Genomic DNA, 19,983 nt, shown 5'->3' with positions numbered 1-19,983 from the left:
TGTGCAGCTCTGTTTCGTGGCCCTGGCCAATTTTATGTCACTGTGAAAACAACAGTGAGACTGGTCTTCCACAAACAAGAGAAGTGTGTATTTAATATCTAATATTATGACAATGTGAATAAACTTACCTGGAATGGGAGGACATCTTCATGGAGGGCACAGCTTCTGATTTTGAGGATGTAGTCGTTTCTGTTTTGGGGTGAGCTGTTCTCTTTGTGGGCTCTTCATCAGCAGGCTCCACAGGTTCTGCTACTTTACTCCTAAAGCCCCTCCTGGTGCATGTTTGCTCTGCTCCATTATCCTCACATTTCTCTTTCTCCTTTGTTGTTGAAGACACTGTTTCGGATGTGCCTGCAGTTTTCCTGTCCTTACGGACGTACTTTGAGGTGAACTCCTCTGTGTTGCCATAGCGCTCAGCCAACTCCCGCCTTCTTTCTGCCTTGTAGCGAGCAATTCGCTCAGCCTTGGTCTCTGGCGCAGAGCTCTGCAGGGTGTCTATTCCATCCATTACGCTGTTCGACTCAGTTTAAGAGACTAGTTTCTTGATATGTGGTCGAACTTTTTTCTTTAAAATCTCCCGTGACAGCAATGTCTCACTCCATCAAAATCATTCCAGCGCTGCAAACAAGGAAGGAAGACCTCATTAGTGCATCCTGCAGATACAATTTCAGACAACTGGCCCATTAAAGCTGGTTAAAACCGGATGTACCAACACATACAGTAAACAAGAGAAGTGAGCGCACTCCTGTACAACATCACTTAGACGTCCAATGCAAAACAGATGGGTAAATGCTTCAGACTTGGCACAAGAGGCATCAGTGCGTAACAGCTCAGACACTGCTGAGGACATTTTGCGTAACCTTGACCTCAATAGACTGCAGAAAAATATTAAACGTTGCTAAAGCACATAAAAAGAAGGATTGTTAACCCTGAGATAAGACGAGGATAAATTACATTTGATTTTTGAACGTGTTGTATGCACAGAGGTGGGATGTTGGGGGAGGTAACATTTACCATGCTAGCCTGTGGAAATATCGAAAATACTGACTGACAAGACAAACTCAGGATTCAGAAACAAAAATTCCAGCTTGACATGAGTCCAAAGCAAACAAACAAGCAAACAAGCGCACGTCAGTTTCCAAAGAAGAAACCGAAAACTGTGACCTGCCCAAGTATGTTAACTGATTGCCCCCCGAGCACCAGCAAAGAACGACTGAAATTTGTACAACACTGTATAATCCATGTTCAGACACAGTTTTAGACTGAGTCTCAGTAATTTAAGATATAATGACTGTTAAACAGCATTGATCTTCTCCTGTGGAGGCTATATTTTGTAGACTCTAAATCTAAAACCGCAAATGCCCTTAATGTTTAAATTAGAACTAAAGCAATTACTGTAAACTGATACAACCTTCCATATTGTCATATTTAAACAAAACTGCACATTGGTGCAGCTTTAATAAGAAACAAAGCCAATTGCATCTCTCTCAGCCAAGCCCTGCCTTATCACATTTGGCCCCCACCTCATGAAAATTATGTCAGCCAGATCAAAGACGCCCGACCACCGCTGTGAGGCTCCAATTTGAACCTCTATTACATCGACCAACTTTGAGGTGGTTGGAAAGTAGAGGTGGGGGTATAGAGTGGTAAATGCACATGCAATATTATCTTAATCCCATGTTATTCCTTACAGCTTTGTACCTAGCTTATCCACTCTCAGAATTATTATCCCGCGTAATGACTGTCTTTACAGTGCATGGAAAACTCTATGTTGTCCATTAGTGTGAATCAGTAAATGTTTATTTTCATCTCTTCATGTGTTTTTCCCCGTCTTAAACTTGCAGCCAATTCTCAGTGTATACAGCCTCTCAGTCCGTGCATGCTGAGACAGGCTTCAGCTACCCGTGTCTGTGAAAAGGATAATCTTTTAATCATCTCCTTTCCACATCCTTCAGCACCCCAAAAAAACTATAAAATAACTTGACTTTTCAATACCAAGTGAGTCACAATGATTTAGGGAGAGAGAAAAAAAAAAAAAACCAATAAGACTGTTAAGTTCAACTCACTTTGTTCCATTAAGTATTCACAGAGGAGGAAAAAGAAGCCACACACGGTCTGGACGCAGAGCTCTGAAAACGGCACTGCCAGCTGACAAGAGCAATAATAATTACGCACCGTTTCTGACCGCTGCACCAAAAGCACTGGGGCTTTTCCACAGACGTTTCTCACAGCACAAGTATGCTCACGATGCTTTGGAAAAGTCAAAGAGAAGACAGAGAGGGGCGTGAGGTATTTTTATTAGGGAAACAAAGAAATCTTCATTATATATATATAAAAAAAAAAAGTCTTTTAGAGGCTCGTCACACCATCTCTAAACATTTAACCAGAGCAAAGTCGATGTGACACCACAGATAAACGTTAGCCAAACGTCTTCATATTTGCCGATAAGCCAAAAGCAACAACACCTCAGGCCATTTTAGCCAATACACATGCATGACTAGTATACATATGCATACATGAATCACTGATGCATATAGCATCGAAGGGCACATGTTAAACATAGCCCCTCAAACTCTCTACAAATGCAGAGCATGAGTTAATTAAGAACATCAGTTCTCACACTTCAAGGATATGGGAAAATAAGTTTTCAGCATCTGGGCAATGTTAGTAATGTGAGAGGCAAGAAGAAAGAGGAATGGGTCAAGGCAACAGGGAAAACAAAAGTGTGTCTGATCATAAGGTAGAATAAATGCTCTGATTCTAAGAGCCTATTCTGTAACAGTGATAAGCTAGGACAAATGTTGAGTGCTTACGACCGCTGACCACCTTTTGGTTAATAAATGACTCCCTTTAAAAGAGAATACAGCTTTGAAATATTACATAGGAAACTTGTGTATATTATACAGAATGTGCATGAGTGCCATCCAGTAAGAGAAAATGTGTCTGTTGGTCTTTACCTTGGCCTCCCCCATTCCTCCTCCACCTAAAATAACAGATTTTCTAAACAGTGAGCAACCACAGTGTCTCCCTTAGTATACTTTGTGACTGTGCTGGACGACTCCATGCTGTCTGAGCCTTCTTAAGAGCCTGCAGATGTCCAGGACACCTACAATTAATCTGCTTTGTGTAGAAAAGATCCCAACAATCCTAGAAATTAGCCAATGAGTGCAGTTCACACTGATTACACTTCCACAGTCTGATGTCAAGCATCTGTGCTCATTTCACCGTTTCTCCTGCAGACGCCCAGGTATATTAAGTGCCATAAACTATGCTTGGCAACTTATGTTAGTGCTTTAGTTTTCATTCTGTCACCCCTTCAAGAAAAATGTGCAATCCACAATCACATTACACATGGAAAAGTCCCCTGCATCTATTTTAAAAGGTCAGTGACTGCCCGCAAGCGAGTGCCAGCTCTTCCTGTCTTTGCGTTTTTGGATCACAGACTAAGTCGCTGTTTTGGTGGTCTTTGGTAACTCTTAGCTGCCTCTCCAATTAGTGTTTTGCCTTATGCCCTGACAATAATAACTTTTGTGTACTGCATTCCTGCTCTTGTTCTGGTGAGCAGCTGCAAGCTGGAGGGCCGCTGTAACCAGAACTGAGAAAGTTGCAGAGCTGAATAAGGACTACAGTTGCAACCAAGACAGTGCAGTCTTCTTGTCCCACTGCATGAGACAAAGAAAAAGAAAGAAAGACAAAAAAATTCACTGTCACAAAGTGCCTGGGTATTAAGGTATTTAAAGGCTAGCTCCTTATACATGTATTACTTAATAACAAATGATGTAAGCGCCAGAGGTTGTGGTTTGAAGTTTACATACACTCATCATCGTGTCATGGTAATTTGGGGGGTTTTCAAGCGGTTTTCCATGGTGAAATAATTGCACTGCATACATCTTCAATTACTTCAAAACACAAGAGTTGGGGCACACAAGGTCAAGATTACACATACAGGCTCAAATAAATTCACGCAAATCTTTTCACAAGTGCTGAGGGCTGACAAAGCCAAGGCCTATTAACTTCTCATTAGTCATCATGATTGACTAAACTGCTAATTTCTCTTTGCTGCCATAAAAAGGATTTGTTTGACAGGACTCATTGGATTGACCAATACTCAGGAAAATGTCCAAGAAACTCAGTTTCTCCTTCTTCAATCTGCACTAAGCTCAAGCCATTTGGTCACAAATGAAAAGACGTATGTGAGCGGTGAAATCTTCAGCCAGAATTATACCATAAGCTTGTTGATGGCATCAAAAGCATCTGGTTGTGGTACAAATTACTAAGGGACATTTAGCCAAATAGTAGTTGGGGGTGTTTGTATATATTTGAGACTGTACGTATACTTCTTTTCTTGTGTGGATTGGATTTATTCTGGATTTTCTCTAAACTTGTTCACCCAATTATTGTTTTTAAAAGTCATTAAAGATGCATGTTGTACAATCATATCCACCATGGAAGAAAAACAGCTCGAAGAAATCATTTAAAGCCCAAAATTACCATGACATTTATGCCCATGATGAGTGTATGTAAACTTCTGACCACAACTGGAACCTAGCTCTGTGGAAAAACTGCAACTGAACTTAATCAAAACAGAAACTAGAACAGACTCTAGGTACACATCCCAGCTTAGACTAAGCCAAAGCTTTTAAAACAGAGTTCACAACACAATACGAAAACCAAATGAGAAATTAAACACGCACACCTAATCAACTGGGAACAAGAAATCCACCGCTTCCAAGACTGCAGCTTTCCTGGGTTATACATCTCAATAAGAAACTGATGTTTATGATTAGGATGTATTAGATTTCTCATCAAGCCTAATTTTTTTTTAGGGTTTTTCACAGTTTACGTTCTTATAATATGGTAAAACTACCAAAACCTATGTAGAACCGAAGCAACCCTAAACTGTGAAGTTCGCTGATCCGTCTTAAGCAAAGAGCCATTTTCCCAACAAATACTAAGACAGGAATCTTTAATTTGACTTGACCTTTAGGTTTGAACTGAACGTTACACCAAAACAAAGCCTTATGAAGGCAAAAGGATCCTTCGTTTACATGTTGATTTCAGGACTGCACGCGCGTGTGTGTGTGCGCTTACGTAATTCACCTAGGTCACTACCTATAAAAGGAGAGCTCCACAGTGCACTAAAGCTTATCCGTGGAGACCCAGAACGTCGAGGCTGCTTTGTTTGGAAGCCGCCTCTGTTATTTTAAGCAACAAGGGGGACTCAAAATGCAGTTGTGAGTCATACTTTAAAAATCATCACCCCCTCTATCAGCACATGTGGACTCACCCAGAATATTTGTTTTGTTAGGTGATTTACAACACCAAAACACTGCATGGTGCCTTTACCTATTTATGGTTATTTCTTGAGTAATGGAGACAAGCGCAGCTACCAGGATCAAAAAAAGCAGTAAGACAGGCCTGCGTAAGTGAAAGGAGTAATAGCAGTCGACATAACAATATAAAAGGGCCCAAACTCCCAACAGAACAAAACATCTGTTTCCATCACAGCAGCTAAGTCATCTGGTTCAGTTTGATTGTCCCTGAAAGGGGATCACATCACATATTTGTGAGCAGCTTGTTAACAAAGACAAAGAGAAAAAAAACAAAACATCTTGTTCTTTTGTTTTGTGTCACTGGTGACAATGTGTCTGTCTTGTTCACTATGTAGTTATACCAGTCCTACCGGCTAATTTATGTGGGCAATAATATTTCTGCTCCTCTAGGGCACGCAAACAAACTGAATCATCGGCTTCCAATCACTAGAGTGTTCTCTGACCTTTTGTTGCCCATTGGGAGCTGTTACTGCCTACAAGAGGAAGATCTGTCTCAACGCAGGCCAAGTGTGTCACTTCCTGGCCGTGCCCCATATCCTTCTTCCTAAAAGCTTTTTCTCAACCCTGGCAAATGTCCAGTGTTCTCTTAAATAGAAGGGATGGGTAGTGAGAAAAACTTTGAATTGTCTCAAGCAGCATCTATTTTGGACTCAAAATATCTTCAAATCATTTCCTCTTATAAGTCTAAGTACTGCATGACAGGGCCATCTTAAAATGTTTACTCCTCTCAAGTAAGGAGTTACTTGAGATTACATAATGTCTTTAAGAAATGCAATATACCACAAATGCAGAAGTTACAACACTAAAGCTCATTGGATAAAACAATTATGCTGCCTGCAGTTAAACTGTCAAGTGTTTTACTGGCTGGTATTTTGATAAGCAGAACAAATGAGAAAACCCAGTTAATTTTCACCATGTGACTGTTGGTCACTGATGATATGAGTTACAGGAAATGAACACCTGTCGACATATTCATAAGAACAGCATACACAGAAACTACTCTGAGATAAGGGCCAGACAGAATGCTGCCCTAAAGGCAGATATTGACCTGTAGTCTACCAGACTGGATTTTGTCAGAAATCACATGTCCAAACAAGAGGCCAGAGCAGGAATGTGGTCAACACCCTACTCATGAATAGTAGATTTGTATGGAAAAAGCTTTTAACTGTGTATATATACAAAAAAAAAAAAAAAAAAAATCATCAGGGCCTTTTTACATCACTGGTAAAGAATGAACCAAAGTGCATGTAAGCACTGTTTAGCAAACATTTAAGGTGTTATGACAGACAGTCAGTCAGCCTTTCACCACAAAGCCCACAGCTCTGTAAGTCATCAACTTAATGAGAGAAGTCACAGGACCAATGAAACATATTGAGCTCGCAACCAAAGACAGATATGAACTCGTGTCCAACCTTTCAGTGTTGTTTCAGTTCAGCTTTGCCAGAATTCCCACAAGTTTTCTGTTTTTTCTCACTGAAGCCCTAAACACCACAGACATTTACACCTGAGAGCGCTAGACAGCTCTCGGGTTTCAAATCTGCCAAGTTGTTTTATGGCCATTAGTACACAGGATATACGTGTTGTTTTGTATCATCATGACAACATTTTAGCCACTTCACAAATTCACAGAAATAGTAAACCATCAGAGAAATGTTCTTTTCCTAATCGTACAAAATCAGGGGAGGCTGCTGAAGACAGAGCCAGCCAGTTGCTGACACAGTCTCTTCCTGAGGGAAGAGGGTGGAGAGTGGAAACTCTGCTCCACTAAGAAAACCAGGTGCCAGTGCAAAAACAAACTGGCCTTCCATTTTTGAAATAAAGAAGAAAAAAAAGGATTTACAGCTGGTGGTGTGCTGAGAAATCCTCAGCCAGCATCAGGAGCCATGAAGGAACAAAACAAAAGATGGAAGTAAAAAAGTATGCTCTTCAGTGCAGAGGAAGGAAGCATATGCGAGCAACTTCCAAAAGTATTCCTTCCTTTGAGATTTGGTCATCTAATGCGAATCCCCAAATCTTACTGATGAATTCCAGTAAAAGAAGAAAAGATCAGTGTTCCCTTACTGCCTCTGAGGGAGACTGTGACATCACCCATCCAGCCCTCAAGAAAATGTACTCAGTTTTTGCATGACACAGCTCACTGTCACTACTGCATTTTGCACTCATGTACGTTGTGCAATGGTTTCTATCATACTTCCTCTCCCTAGGTGTTACTACAGGGGTTAAAGTGATATATGCACACACAGAAACAAATGAGAGCCATGTAGTAATATTAAATCCGTAGCCCAGTTAAGTCCAACAAACATCTGTAAAGGAAGCCCTAGCCCTGGTTAGCCCACCAGGAGCTCTGCTGCAGAGTTACAGGTCAAACACCCGAGAGGACAGACTTCCACCTTCACTGGACTTCAAAAGCAGTCAAAAAGTCACTGGCACAAAAACAGTTAAAGTCCACAAAAATATTCTTACTTGTAGAATATAGTAATATCAAATCTTACCATTGTGTTCTTTTTATGTCCAGAAAAAGCAACATGTCATCCTACCACTGTCGACAACAGAAAAATGACAGGAAGCACAAGAAGTCCTGTGATTTGTTTGGTATACAATATGTTGCAATGGGTGTGTATGACTACAACCAGGTCATGTGCCTTTATACTGAAAGCAGATACAGGTCACTAGCTCCTAATGCAATAACCCCATGTTTTATACGTATATCGATCCATGCAAGCAATCAAACCAAAGTTTTTCAACTGGAAAAAAAGCATCGTGATGTGGCGCGGGAGGACGGCAGATGAAGGGTGTGTCACCTTTTTTTTAAAGCAACCCTCACGTAACAATTAACCACATAGTGAGTGTTCAATGTGTGTCTCATTAAAAAGCAATCTTTCAGCACTTAAGGCGGTTTAAGCGCCCTGCCTGCAACAACTGGCAAATTTTAATCACAACTCCAACTGCTCGCATCTCCGTCGCCGCTTCAGAGTTTGATTCTGACAGCAGGGTGTGTTTGTCTATCTTGGCAACAAAGTCTTCAATCACATGACTAAACTCTCCCTTTGATCTGTGAGGGAAAGAGGGAAATGGAGTTAAAGTGACAGAGGAAGGAAAAGCAGCTGTAGACAGAAGAAGAGTACGGAGGGCAGAGGACGATACAGAAAGGGATTGTGAACAGAGACAAGAGGGTCCAAGAGGAAAACGAAGCGAGCCGCAGAGGTCAGAGCGTGGGGAAAGAGGAAGGGAGATGGGAAAAGCTGGAGAGAACGGGCTTTTGTGGGGAAGGGGGGGATGGATGTGATGGCTTTGTGGGGCATGTGTTTCCAGGGTGCCGAGAGGCCTCAGTCTGGTGATATGGGGGTGAGGAGCGGAGGGAGGAGGACAAAATCTGCTACTGCAAACCCCCCCCAAAAAAACAAAACAAAAAACAAAAAAAAAAAACACAGGGTCTGAGACTAATCCATCTCCCCCTCTCCCTCCCTCTCTTTCTCACAGAGACACAAAGTCCCTTAAATCCCTATACCAGAAGTCCTGCTGACTGGAGCCAGTCGCCCGAAAAGCAGTTGACATAACAACCCTGTGGGTACTCGCGCTGTAGAAATGCACTGACCCGCTTCAGGCAGCACTACTTATGTCACCAGAAAGACAAAGAAAGCGTGCAGCTTCCCCTCCTGGAAATCTTTGATTTGGCTACATGTCATTCAAACACAACAAGCCTCAAAGTTACACTGGACAGCGTGAGTGTGCGATTTTTCCTCTATTTACAGACTACGTTTTTGTCCAAGCCTTCCAGCTTTCCATTTTCCTCCATTCAGAGAAGCCATTAAGCATTGCATATGGGGAAAAACAAACAAGCAAACACACTCACACAAATGCACTGTGCACATGCAAAGAGGGGAATACAAGAAAAAGAAAAAAAAAAAGACAGGCAAGGAGAAACGCACACACTTCCTCTCCAACAAAAGGCTGCAATCATGGAAGCTACAGTGGTGAGAAGGAAGGGTGGGGTTTATGGTACTTTATCTAGCCAGGATATCATATACATACATGCGCGCGCGCGCGCACACACACACACACACACACACACACACACACACACACACACACACACACACACACACACACACACACACACACACACACAGATTTTTTTTGTTAAATGGGATACATCTAGCATAGTAGCTGCAATTAAAGCCACTACCCCCAGAGCAGGCACACAGAAAGCATTTTAGTGCTCCAGCAACACTTCCAGCACATCGGTTTTGCCAACTTACGATGGAAAATGTGAAAAATGAAGAAGAATGACTAAAAGCTGTTTCAATTTTACAAAAACCTCTGTGTCAGTTACGCTAGGGAGAACTGATGTTTGCATCCATTGTCCTTTCTCTTCTGCATGCACTTCCACCATTTACATCAGTAGTTCCTGCTGTGAGGCCACTTTTGATCGAATGCAAATATTGTTGCACGACCAAATCTAAATTCAAAAACTGCCCAGAGGGAGGACATTTGACAAATAAATGGGTTTGCACATGTTAAAGTAGCAACTTCAGTAGCTAAAAATGACATGACCTCAATTACATGAGATTTAATCCACTCTCTTTTTAGACAGCTGTTCAATAGCTGTATGTGAAATAAGAGCATGCAACTATCTTTGCTGTTGTTCTTCCTCACAGTTGACTGAGTTGATGACCCTGACAAGCCATAATGAGATTTTTCCGCTTGCCAGCAACTTATCAGCATAGACTTCTTCCACAGAATAGCAGCCTCTGAGATACAGAGAAGAAGAACAGAGAGAAACAGGGGCAAAATGAGGACTTGGGGGGAGGATCAGTGGGGTGGAATGTCTCATCCTGCCAGTGGGGTTTCTCCCTCTCAGCCCTGTGGTGTCCACTGTGCAGGGCAGACACCATCTGGCCAGCTGGAATGCTACTGAACAGGGGGTGAGTGGAGGGTTAAAGGGGGTCTAGTATCTTACAGGGGGATGGGTCATGGCTGAGAGATAGAGTATTAACAGTAGTGGTATTAACCACTTAATGCCAGACAAACTAAAATGTTTCAAGTAAGGAAAAAAAAAAAAAAGCAGAAATGTGACATTAAACACTCATCAAAAAAAGTGAAGAACCCCCCACCCCCGAATTTTCCAAAAAATGCTGTTTTGCAGTTCATTCCAAAGTTTATAGCTAATTGCATTTACATAAAGTCTACTGCCCCATATACGACATACATATATGATGAACGAGAGGCCTTATTTGGATTTGCTCTGCAAGCTTGAAAAACTTCCATGCAAACTTCAGTTCAGAACAGGAAGTGTTGCTGCCTTTAAACACCCTAAATATGGTTTACCAATAATTGTGCATGTTTTATTCATGGACATTTCATGGTAACATCTGCCACTCATATGGGTTTGAAGGCAATAAAAACGCTGGCTGACAAGCACAGAAAAAAAAAAAAAAAAAAAAAAAAAAAAAGCACCGCAGATACACTAACTCCCTCACTTATATTTTACTCTGAGGCTTTGTTGTCAGTTGACGGTGGTGTCAGATGAAATTTGGCTCTGACAGCTAAAAAAACAAAGCGAAAGGCAGTACGGAGAAATCCCCTGTGCTCCCTCAACGCATGGAAACTATTACGCGTTTGTGCAAATCAAACGAAAGCCTGAAGTATAACCATATGTTTATGTGCCATGCAAATATTAAACTGGTTAAACAGACGTCGTTGTTGAAGTTGGTCCCAGTGGTGGTGCTGCTGACCAAATACAGTTTGCATCTTAGCGCTGAAGCTGGAAGCGGTCCACTCTAACTGCTAGCGAGGTTTATAAATATGTCTTAGTGAAGATTAGCCCAAGGATAACCCTCTAGCATCTTCCCAGTGGAGTTCCTATTCCTCACACTGTCACATCCCGTCTGGTTTATATAAATATTTGTACTGCTGAACTTTTTGGCTGTGCAATTGACATCAAATCCTACTGAGAGCTGAGGAAGAAAAGATGGGTCAGAGCGAGAAAGAGGGGAGCAACAGGGCTGAGTGGAATTGTGACTGACTTTCTCAAGTACACTATAGCTAAAGACTGAGAAATTCTCAGTATACTTAAATTTCACTGCCCAGGTGAAACAATATCTACTCTAATAACTGTCTTATTTACACTGTACACGTTCCCAAGAGAGCTGAGAGTTATAATCTCTCCAGCATGTCTTGGGTCTGTCCTGGGGCCTCCCCTCATAGGACTTGTCCAGAATATCTCATCCAGAAGGCATCCTAGTCAGATGCCCGGACCACTTCAAGTGGCTCCTTTCAATGAATCCCAGAAGGACCAAACTCCTCACCCAATATTTCTGGGAGAACCCAGACCCCCTACGGGGGAACCTTATTTTAGCCACTTGTATCCACAGTCTCATGCTACCCAAAGCACTTGGACATAGCATCTTATACTCAGTTCTCTCTTCATCACAGCAGACCAGTACAACATCCTCATTACTGCTCCAAGATACTTAAATTCCTCCACTTGGGGCAGCAACTTGTCCCTTGCCCAGAGTGGGTACCCTCGCTTTTACATATAAAACATTAGCACTCAAATTAGATGGCAGAGTCATCTTTTGAACTCTTAGTTTTGGATGCTCGAACATTGTTTTGTTTTCATTTTATTCTTGAGCCAGAAGTTATTGGTTTCTGACATGGTTAGCCAGCTGTATCCATGCACTATGTATGCACACTACAGCCAGAGATAGATATCTATTAGCACTAAGTATCACTCAATTAAACGCTAGAATTCCCCTCACCATAACAGGAGACTTTTTGGACAGACTGTTATATAAAGCGTGATAAAAGCCACCTATATCAGCAAGTACCTGCCAAGTTGATTTAATTTAAGTTAGAATAAAAACCAATGAGTTTGTATAACTGGTGTGAAAGGGCGAATTAGCTACAGAGACCAAAAAACGTTTATATAGTAGGCTGGAAACAAGTTATTTTATGTTTAATACAGGAGTCTATGAGGACTGATTGGCTTGTGGGAGTCAGCCTCAAGTGGCCACTTGAGGAACTGCAATTGTTCTGCACCATTCAGCTTAATTTTTTCAGCCCTGGAGGTTTGTGCCCGTCTGTACATATACACTTTATTCTGTCAAAAGGGATACATTGTGAAGTGAGTAAAGCCTTCTTCAGTCATAAGACTATGGTTACAATGTGGCCACACCTGCCACGCATTGCTTCTGTCACGACCAGACATCTCGGACATTCCACTAATGTATCAAAACCCTGTGATATGACAATCAACAGGATCCTGGGCTCTCAGTAGTAGCCACTTCACTCGACTCAAAGTTAACAAGAGTTTAATTCGGGACCTTTCCAATTCATAAAGGTCAGGGACATTGTCTTGAAATCACTGAATATGATTGACCACTTCTCTGCTAGTGGTTTCCTGTGTGGGTTTTCAGGTCCCAACACAGCACTGCACTGGTAGTCTGTGGGTGGTATGGCGAGACACATGTCAGCAAGTTGTAGTTGTAGTGACAGTCACCTGGGGGCACTGTCAAAAGTATGTGGAATAACCGGTTGTCCCGTTAGCTAAGCCTCTACCACAGAGGGGAAAAAAAAAAACCCAGAAGTGATAATATGAAAATAGAGATAACAATAAAATGAAGCCAGGGTTACAAAAACTGTCTAAAGAAGTCATTTAACTCTTCTTCCTATTTGTGCTTTGTTGATTTTTGATGTTTTCTTTCACACTTCCTCCTCTTTCCTGATGTCCTTGTTGTTGTTCAAAACAATGCTTCAGTCAGTCAGTGTTTAACCACTGTCAGGCTATGTGCTGTTTTCTTTTTGTAGGAGCTGCACACATACCGTATTATGCAAAAGCCTTGAGCCACCCCCCTCATTCCCTTATATTTTGCTTGCAAAATAAGAAGTAGGTGCAGCGATTTATGGAAACATACGCAAACATAAATGGAAATACAGTATATAAAGCAAAACAGAGTGAATCTGAACTCTTAGACAAGTTTTCCTGTAATTTCTTTCAGTAGTCTTCAGGAACAGTTTGCCAGCATTCTTTAAGGACACTGAAAGTTCTGCTTTGAATGTCGGCTGCTTCTTGTTCTGTTCTCTGTCAAGTCGATCCTACACTGCTTCAATAATTTTAAGGTCTGGGCTCTGGGGAGGCCAATCCATGACTGATACTGCTTTGTTGTGTATTCTTCTATCCAGATATCCATTTAGTGCATTGCCAGTGTGTTTGGGGTCATTGTCATGGTAAATGAAACTGTTGCCAATGAGACCCTTCCAGATGGTACTGCATGATGGATTAAGGTCTGGCACTTTTCATAATTCCACCAATTTTGACAAGATCCCCATGAAAATTGGCTCTAAACCCAACAGAGTTTTCACCATGGCTGTAAACGCTCACTGTTATAACTCTCTCCCAAACTCCTCCTTACATACTGACAACGATCTGAACCATAAATCTCCCATTTGGAGTCATCATACCACAAGACCTGCAGCCGCTGATCTTCAGTCCAGTTCTTGTTTAATTTGGAATACCTCAGCCTTTTCTCCTTTATTGCCTTCCTTAAGAATGGCTTCTTGACAGCCACCTTTCCACTGAGATCATTTCTGATGAGGCTTCAGATGAACTAAAGGCCCAAATGCATCTCTCAGGTCCTGTGTCAGATTTTTTTCTAATTCCTTAAAGACATCCCTTTCAAACAGTGTTCATCTGCTGGTTTTTATATCAGCCACAGCACGAACACTGCACACCATGCCAAGGCATGCCAGGTTTTTGGTTAACAGCTCTTTGGGAATGAGCACATTGGTGCAAAATTACTATTTTATGCATTTTAAACTGTGTCAACTGACATTTTTCACAGATTAAACTTAAAAAAAAAAACAACAAAAAAACAAAACATCGATCTTCTTTGAAGTGAAAAAGATATCATTTAAAACTCTACTAAGGTGTCTGCTATGAGTAGACAACACTGGTTCATATCTTGAGTTTGCTGCCTTTTTTATGCTTGAATGATTCACAGCAAACAAGAAAAACAGGAAAACATTTCTCTGAAAGGACTGGACCGAAAATAAGTGAAAAAGCCGTCGATGTCAAGAAGACCTTCAGAAAACCTGGAGAACTATTGCTCAAGATCACTTTAAAGAATTGCAAGAAAGTCAGACTCCTTGGAGAACTGAAATACAAAGCAATGTGATTTTAGTCGGTTGTTTTTTGTTTTTTTTTAAAATTAATGTGGAAATCTTGGTGTACTTGTTTTGGTACTTTGCCTTTAGAGTCTTGTTAAAACATTCATTGCTCAACTCAACCCAACTGACAGCTCTAATTTTACTTTTTTTTTTTTTTGGTAAACATCCCTTAATGACTTTTGAGCAAAGCAACGCTCTATGGGAGGTGCACACACCAAAAAAAGATTTTGACAGAGTGTTCACAAAAATGCAGAACAAGCCTTAATGACTGGTCTTCAACCCATCTGTTGCGTGCAAACAAGTGGGAAATTTCTCTGATAGCAGGAAAAAAAAAAAAAAAAAAAAAAAAACAACAAGGAAAGAAATGCGCAGCCACCAAGTAGCAGGGCAATGTCCCACGGTCTTTGGTTCTGCGGGATGATTCCAGGGAACTGGCCCATGATTAAGAGCCTCGTACACCTTGTTATTGTTTTCTTGTGATGGCAATGATCCAGGAATTGAGTTTTCTAGAACTGAACAAAACAAGTCTGTGCAGCAAAAGCCCTCATCCACGGCACACTTCTCCACTAGTGTTGAGTAACAAGATCCCTGCAGGGACAATCCGTTACCACCCCAAGACTGACAGGAGGTGTTGGGATGAATGATAATACCTCCCAATGCCACCACAAAACACTCACTTTTGCTTGAAAACAATGGAGTCTCTGTCTCCCTTTGTTTATGGTCTTTGCATGGCTCAAAGAAAAGGCAGGTAATGTGCAGCAGCACTATGCAGATGAGAGACAGGAACTGTAAATAAAAGCAGGATGCATTGTTTGCTGGTCTCATAAACCCATATTTTATTCACAATAAAAAAAAAAATCAAAAAAAAATCAAATGATTAATGTGAGACATTTTTACCATTTCACAAAAATAAATAAATAAATATTGCTCATTTTGAATTTGATTGCATCAACATGTCTCAAACAAACTTAGAATTGAGGCACCAAAAGGCTGGAAAAGTAATTGGAGCTATAAAAAAAAAATAGCTCAAGGAACACTTTGCAGCTAATTAGGTTAAATAGCAACAGGCCAGTAAAATTCTATATCAGACATACCTGGTAAAACTGGTAACCCCCCCCCCCCCCAAAAAAAATCAGTACATTTTATCAATATAAACATTAGATGTGTTTCCTATGTTCTATGGTGAATAAGGTATGGGTTTATGGGATTTGAAAATCATTGCATTTTCCTTTTATTTAGATTCTGCACAGCATTTCAACCTTTTCATTGTTGGGTTTGTATATTCCCACAGAGAAACAGGACCCGTTACAGATTAGATTAAGAGCAATGATTTAACATGTGCCATCCTGCTCTGCTCTGAGCCTGACACACAGCACATAGTACATCTTATCAAGGCATGCATCAGGGTTTTTTCCCTGTGTTGCTCAACACCAGCTGGCTCATGATGGTCCTGAGAACCCTGTTGTGACACAAGCCACTGAAATGCCTTACAATGGAAAAATTACAGTCAAGCCTTAAATACAGTACCCCTGGGATAAAAAATAGAAAAAAAAAAACTTTAGTTCTATTCATCATTTCAGAAAAAGTAACAGCGACTCTTGAAATCATACATCAAACCCTTTTTTTGACAGATAAAAAAACAAGTAAACTGACTGTAATCAACTCTAGGGTCACCTTTCCCTTAAAAGCCCCCAAAAATGACAACATTTTGAACTTAAATATTTGAATTTGCTTCGTGGCATGTGACAAGAACCAGACCCAATCATATGATCAAAAAAAGAAAAACATACTTCAAAGCCAATCATACACACCTCCCCAGCAGTCTGCGAGTATTTGCACAGCCATGGTAGCCTGACACAGATAAACACGACTCTGATTCCAAACTATTATGTGCCAGCTGGAGTGACATTACTGTAACAGCAGTGGGCCCTGAAGCCTTTTCATTTTTATCGCTCTCTCTCTGTCTTTTTTTTTTTTATCGCTTTGTTTTCACAGGTGGTTTTGTAGAACAGGCCTCAAATGTTCACTCACTGCACCCAGGGTTAGTTCCCCTCTGTGGAAAGTGAGCTCAACAACTCTCTGCTGACTAATTTGCCGAAACCTAAGTAAAAGAGTGAGTGGAAGAATAAAACCAGCTAACTTTAACATGCAATTTGATATGTCACACTTGGACTGCCTTAACAGGGAAAAAAACCTATAGATGGAAAGGAGCGTTTGGAGTCGGTTTGTTCATTGAATACAGTTAAAGGGAACAAGCCGGTAGTGTTTAATGTTTAAACTGGTGTTATAAAAAGCAACATTTTACTCACACTGAGTAAAATACGAGGCTAAACATGAAAAAGGCGATGACAGCCGACTACCAATGAGCGTTTCGACACAATGCATGCATCATATCCTTGTGCGCAACATTTTTTTTTTCATATACAAAAATGCACGACTATCAGAGATGAGCATTTCCTCAAACAGCCATTAAATGCTTGAAATTGTTCACAGGAAGTGCAGTTTGTGCTAATGCCTTCAAACATCCAGCGTGACAGCACCGGAGTTTGTTACACCGTAACAACACGCTCATTGCAAAAAAAGGGGGAAAAAATAACCCCCTAACTTGTAAACATACCTGAGACCCACCGTGGAGGTCTCCTTAAGCGCCAGCAAACAACCACATACACGCCGAGATATAAAAGAGACCCTCTGTGATACAGCTGTTCAAACACTAGCTCTGTTTTGGAAAGTTTGGTGGCAGCACTAACGTTAACCTGAGCACGTAGTTCAAGCCGTCAAGATAGCGTTTCACCGGCAAGAGCGAGTCCTCCACGACAGACGGCATGAAAGCAAAGTGAGCAATGAGTCAGCACTTGCCTTCTTCAGAAGACAGATAGGCTCTCCATGACCACCCTTTACCGAAACTGAGGGGTCAGCACGGCGGAGTCCTGCCTGGTCAGTATGCAGAGAGAGAAAAAGCTGTGATAGCAGCTACTGGAAGCAGGTCGAGTCGCTTCAAACTTAAAATGCTTTCTCGTCTCTGATTGGGTGAAACCAAACGGCGGTGCGTTCGCGTTTTCCCAGTAAACGCCCCTTTTCCTGGATGTAATGTGTAAATTACGACTGTGTGTGTGTGTGTGTGTGTGTGTACAGTAAGAAAATAAAAGTAATTATACACCAAGAACTTAAATTTAGTAAATGCCAAAAGCTCTACATGACTACATTATGTGTATTCCTTATTTGGGCATTTCTTGTTTGTGCTGCTTGATACACCGCATTGTACCGCACTGATGAAAATAAAAACAATAGTTAAGCCAGTGGCAAAGTCTATGATCTGTTAGTGAGGGGCTGAAAGCTTTAACCCTATTTATCGATCCATGAACAAAAAATGGGGGGGGGTCTTTAATGAAATACGTGTGAGCCTGACCTGCTTAATCTTTAAAAACAAACTCTCCCACATTCTCTTTGTGTGTCACTGTCACTGCTTCCTTATATGTTACAGATTTTCTTACACATGCAACCACATAATGCAAAGCAGGTGAGTTCTATATCTGCCTCTTTGGCTGCTCATTAAGCGAAGGCTCGCTTTGATATCTTGCAGCGCACCCTGCTGTTCATTGATATGCACTGTAGGTACAGCACTGTGAAATAGTCTTCATTTCTTTATATTTTGCAAGGGAAATGAGAAATAGGTGCAAAAACATGTGCAAATACACATCGTAATACAGCATCTAAGGCAACAACTTAGTCTGAAAAACTCTAAGAGCTTGAAAGTCAGAATTTGGAATGAACACCTTTATTCTTCAACACAGTCTGAACTATCATAGGCAAGTTTTCTTGTAATTTATGTACGTATGTACGTAGCATCAATAGCATTATGGTCTAGGCTCTGGGGAGTCGATCCATGACTGACAGTGTTCCACTGTGTGTTTTTCTTCATTGGCAGTGTGTTTGGGATCTTTGTCATGTTGAAAGTGAAGCTGTTGCAAATAAGATGTTTTCCAGATGGTCTCGCATTGTGGATCAGGGTGTGATGCTACTCCAGCCCCAAACCATGACAGAGCCTCCATCATGTTTTACAGATGGCACTGACTGTTGTACCTTTCTTTTGACCTCATTCTTCTGACCCCAATGTCAACCATGATTTGAACCAGAAATTTTTCATTTGGATTGAGCACGTAAGACCTTTTGCCCCTGATTTTCAGTCCAGTTATTGTGTAATGTGGCATATCTTTGCTTTTTCTTCCTGTCTCTCTTTCTTAAGACTGGCTTCTTGACAGCCACCCTTCCACTGAGACCATTTCTGATGAGATTTCAGTGAATAGTTGACTGAACATCTGCAGAGCCAGATGCATCTCTCAGGTCCTGTGTCAGGTCTTTGCTGGATTTTTTTCCCTCTTTCTTAAGGACATGCAGGTTTATATGCAGTTTCTTCCTTTGTCCTCCATTTGTCCGGTTTATGCCAAGCTAACAGCTTTGACCTTGTTGGTGCAGAAATTGGCATTTTTCATAGATTCAACTAAAGAATTGGGAACAAATTATGTGTTTTGCAACAGGCTCCTAGTAGCAAAGTGCCTGAAGACACAATTTAAAATAAGGTCTTTGCTAAGTTGTTTTGTGCATACACAACTGTGGTTTGTCCCTTCAGTTAGGTATGTCTTCATGCTTAAATGATTCATAGGTTGGAGTTAAGAGGCTTAACAAACAAACTGAAAGCACGAAAAAATAAATTCAGTTCTTTCATTCAAGGCCACCTGAGCAGTAGTTCTCAAGTGAAGGCACAATATATTTAGAAAAATGAGGGAATGCTTAAAACCTATGTACAATGAACAGCTTTTACACTGTACTGTCTTTCAGGAGAGAAAGTAAAACAAAAATTTAATATGTGTAATTTGTCTTTTTGTCATCAAACATAACAAACAGGTTACAAACAGGTTATTCTGAAGCAATGCGGTCAGCACTTGATTTCCAGAATGTCTAAGATGTTGACAAAAAATAAAACTTCCTGCTGTGGGATAGATACAGATTTATAGATTGTGAGAGCATTATTCACTTTACAGCATTTTGCTGACTGTTAGCCCTACAGAGAACCCCCCTCCCCCCCCCATTAAACATTAATGCTCATTAATGTTTCACTTTTACACTTCTGGAACAAATCATGCCTGGTTGAGATTTAACTTGAATGGCTTCATTCCTGTCATGGTGTACTTGGAAACTTAAAGTGAATAGCAAGAGCAGATAAGAAGACATGGGCTCAAAATGTGGTCATAAGGGCAGGGATAGCTCAGTAGGTAGAGTGTCTGCCCCATGATCGGAAGGTCGGGGGTTCGACCCCCACTAAACGGCTACCCTGAGGTACCCCTGAGCAAGGTACCGTCCCTACACACTGCTCCCCGGGCGCTGCACTGGTGGCTGCCCACTGCTTCACTGGGTGAATGGGTTAAATGCAGAGGAGTAATTTCCCTTCGGGGACTAACACAACACACTTTACTTTACTTTA

The 19,983-nt window shown here is 41.2% G+C and overlaps 1 protein-coding gene across 4 annotated transcripts in view; it reads right to left on the bottom strand.

The window, feature by feature from the left end:
• Positions 1 to 17,508, bottom strand: part of svild (supervillin d) — a 48,014-nt gene extending 30,506 nt beyond the window's left edge. The window contains exons 1-2 of one of the 4 annotated variants that reach the window (XM_019362593.1): positions 17,361 to 17,508; positions 129 to 618 (exon numbers count right to left, since the gene is read on the bottom strand). In XM_019362593.1, coding sequence (XP_019218138.1) covers positions 129 to 508 — 380 coding nt within the window. In that variant the 5' untranslated portion in view covers positions 509 to 618; positions 17,361 to 17,508. Of the gene's footprint in view, positions 1 to 128; positions 619 to 2,066; positions 2,088 to 7,825; positions 7,895 to 17,118; positions 17,252 to 17,360 lie in introns of those variants that run through there. The other 3 variants (XM_003441862.5, XM_013269437.3, XM_019362594.2) reach the window with 3 other exon arrangements.
• Between the last annotated feature and the right edge of the window lie 2,475 nt (positions 17,509 to 19,983).

This window comes from Oreochromis niloticus, linkage group LG8, assembly GCF_001858045.2.
Source record: "Oreochromis niloticus isolate F11D_XX linkage group LG8, O_niloticus_UMD_NMBU, whole genome shotgun sequence".
Taxonomy (NCBI): Eukaryota; Metazoa; Chordata; class Actinopteri; order Cichliformes; family Cichlidae; genus Oreochromis; species Oreochromis niloticus.
Note: the sequence above shows the minus strand (reverse complement) of the source record. Positions and strands in the feature narration are given on the sequence as shown.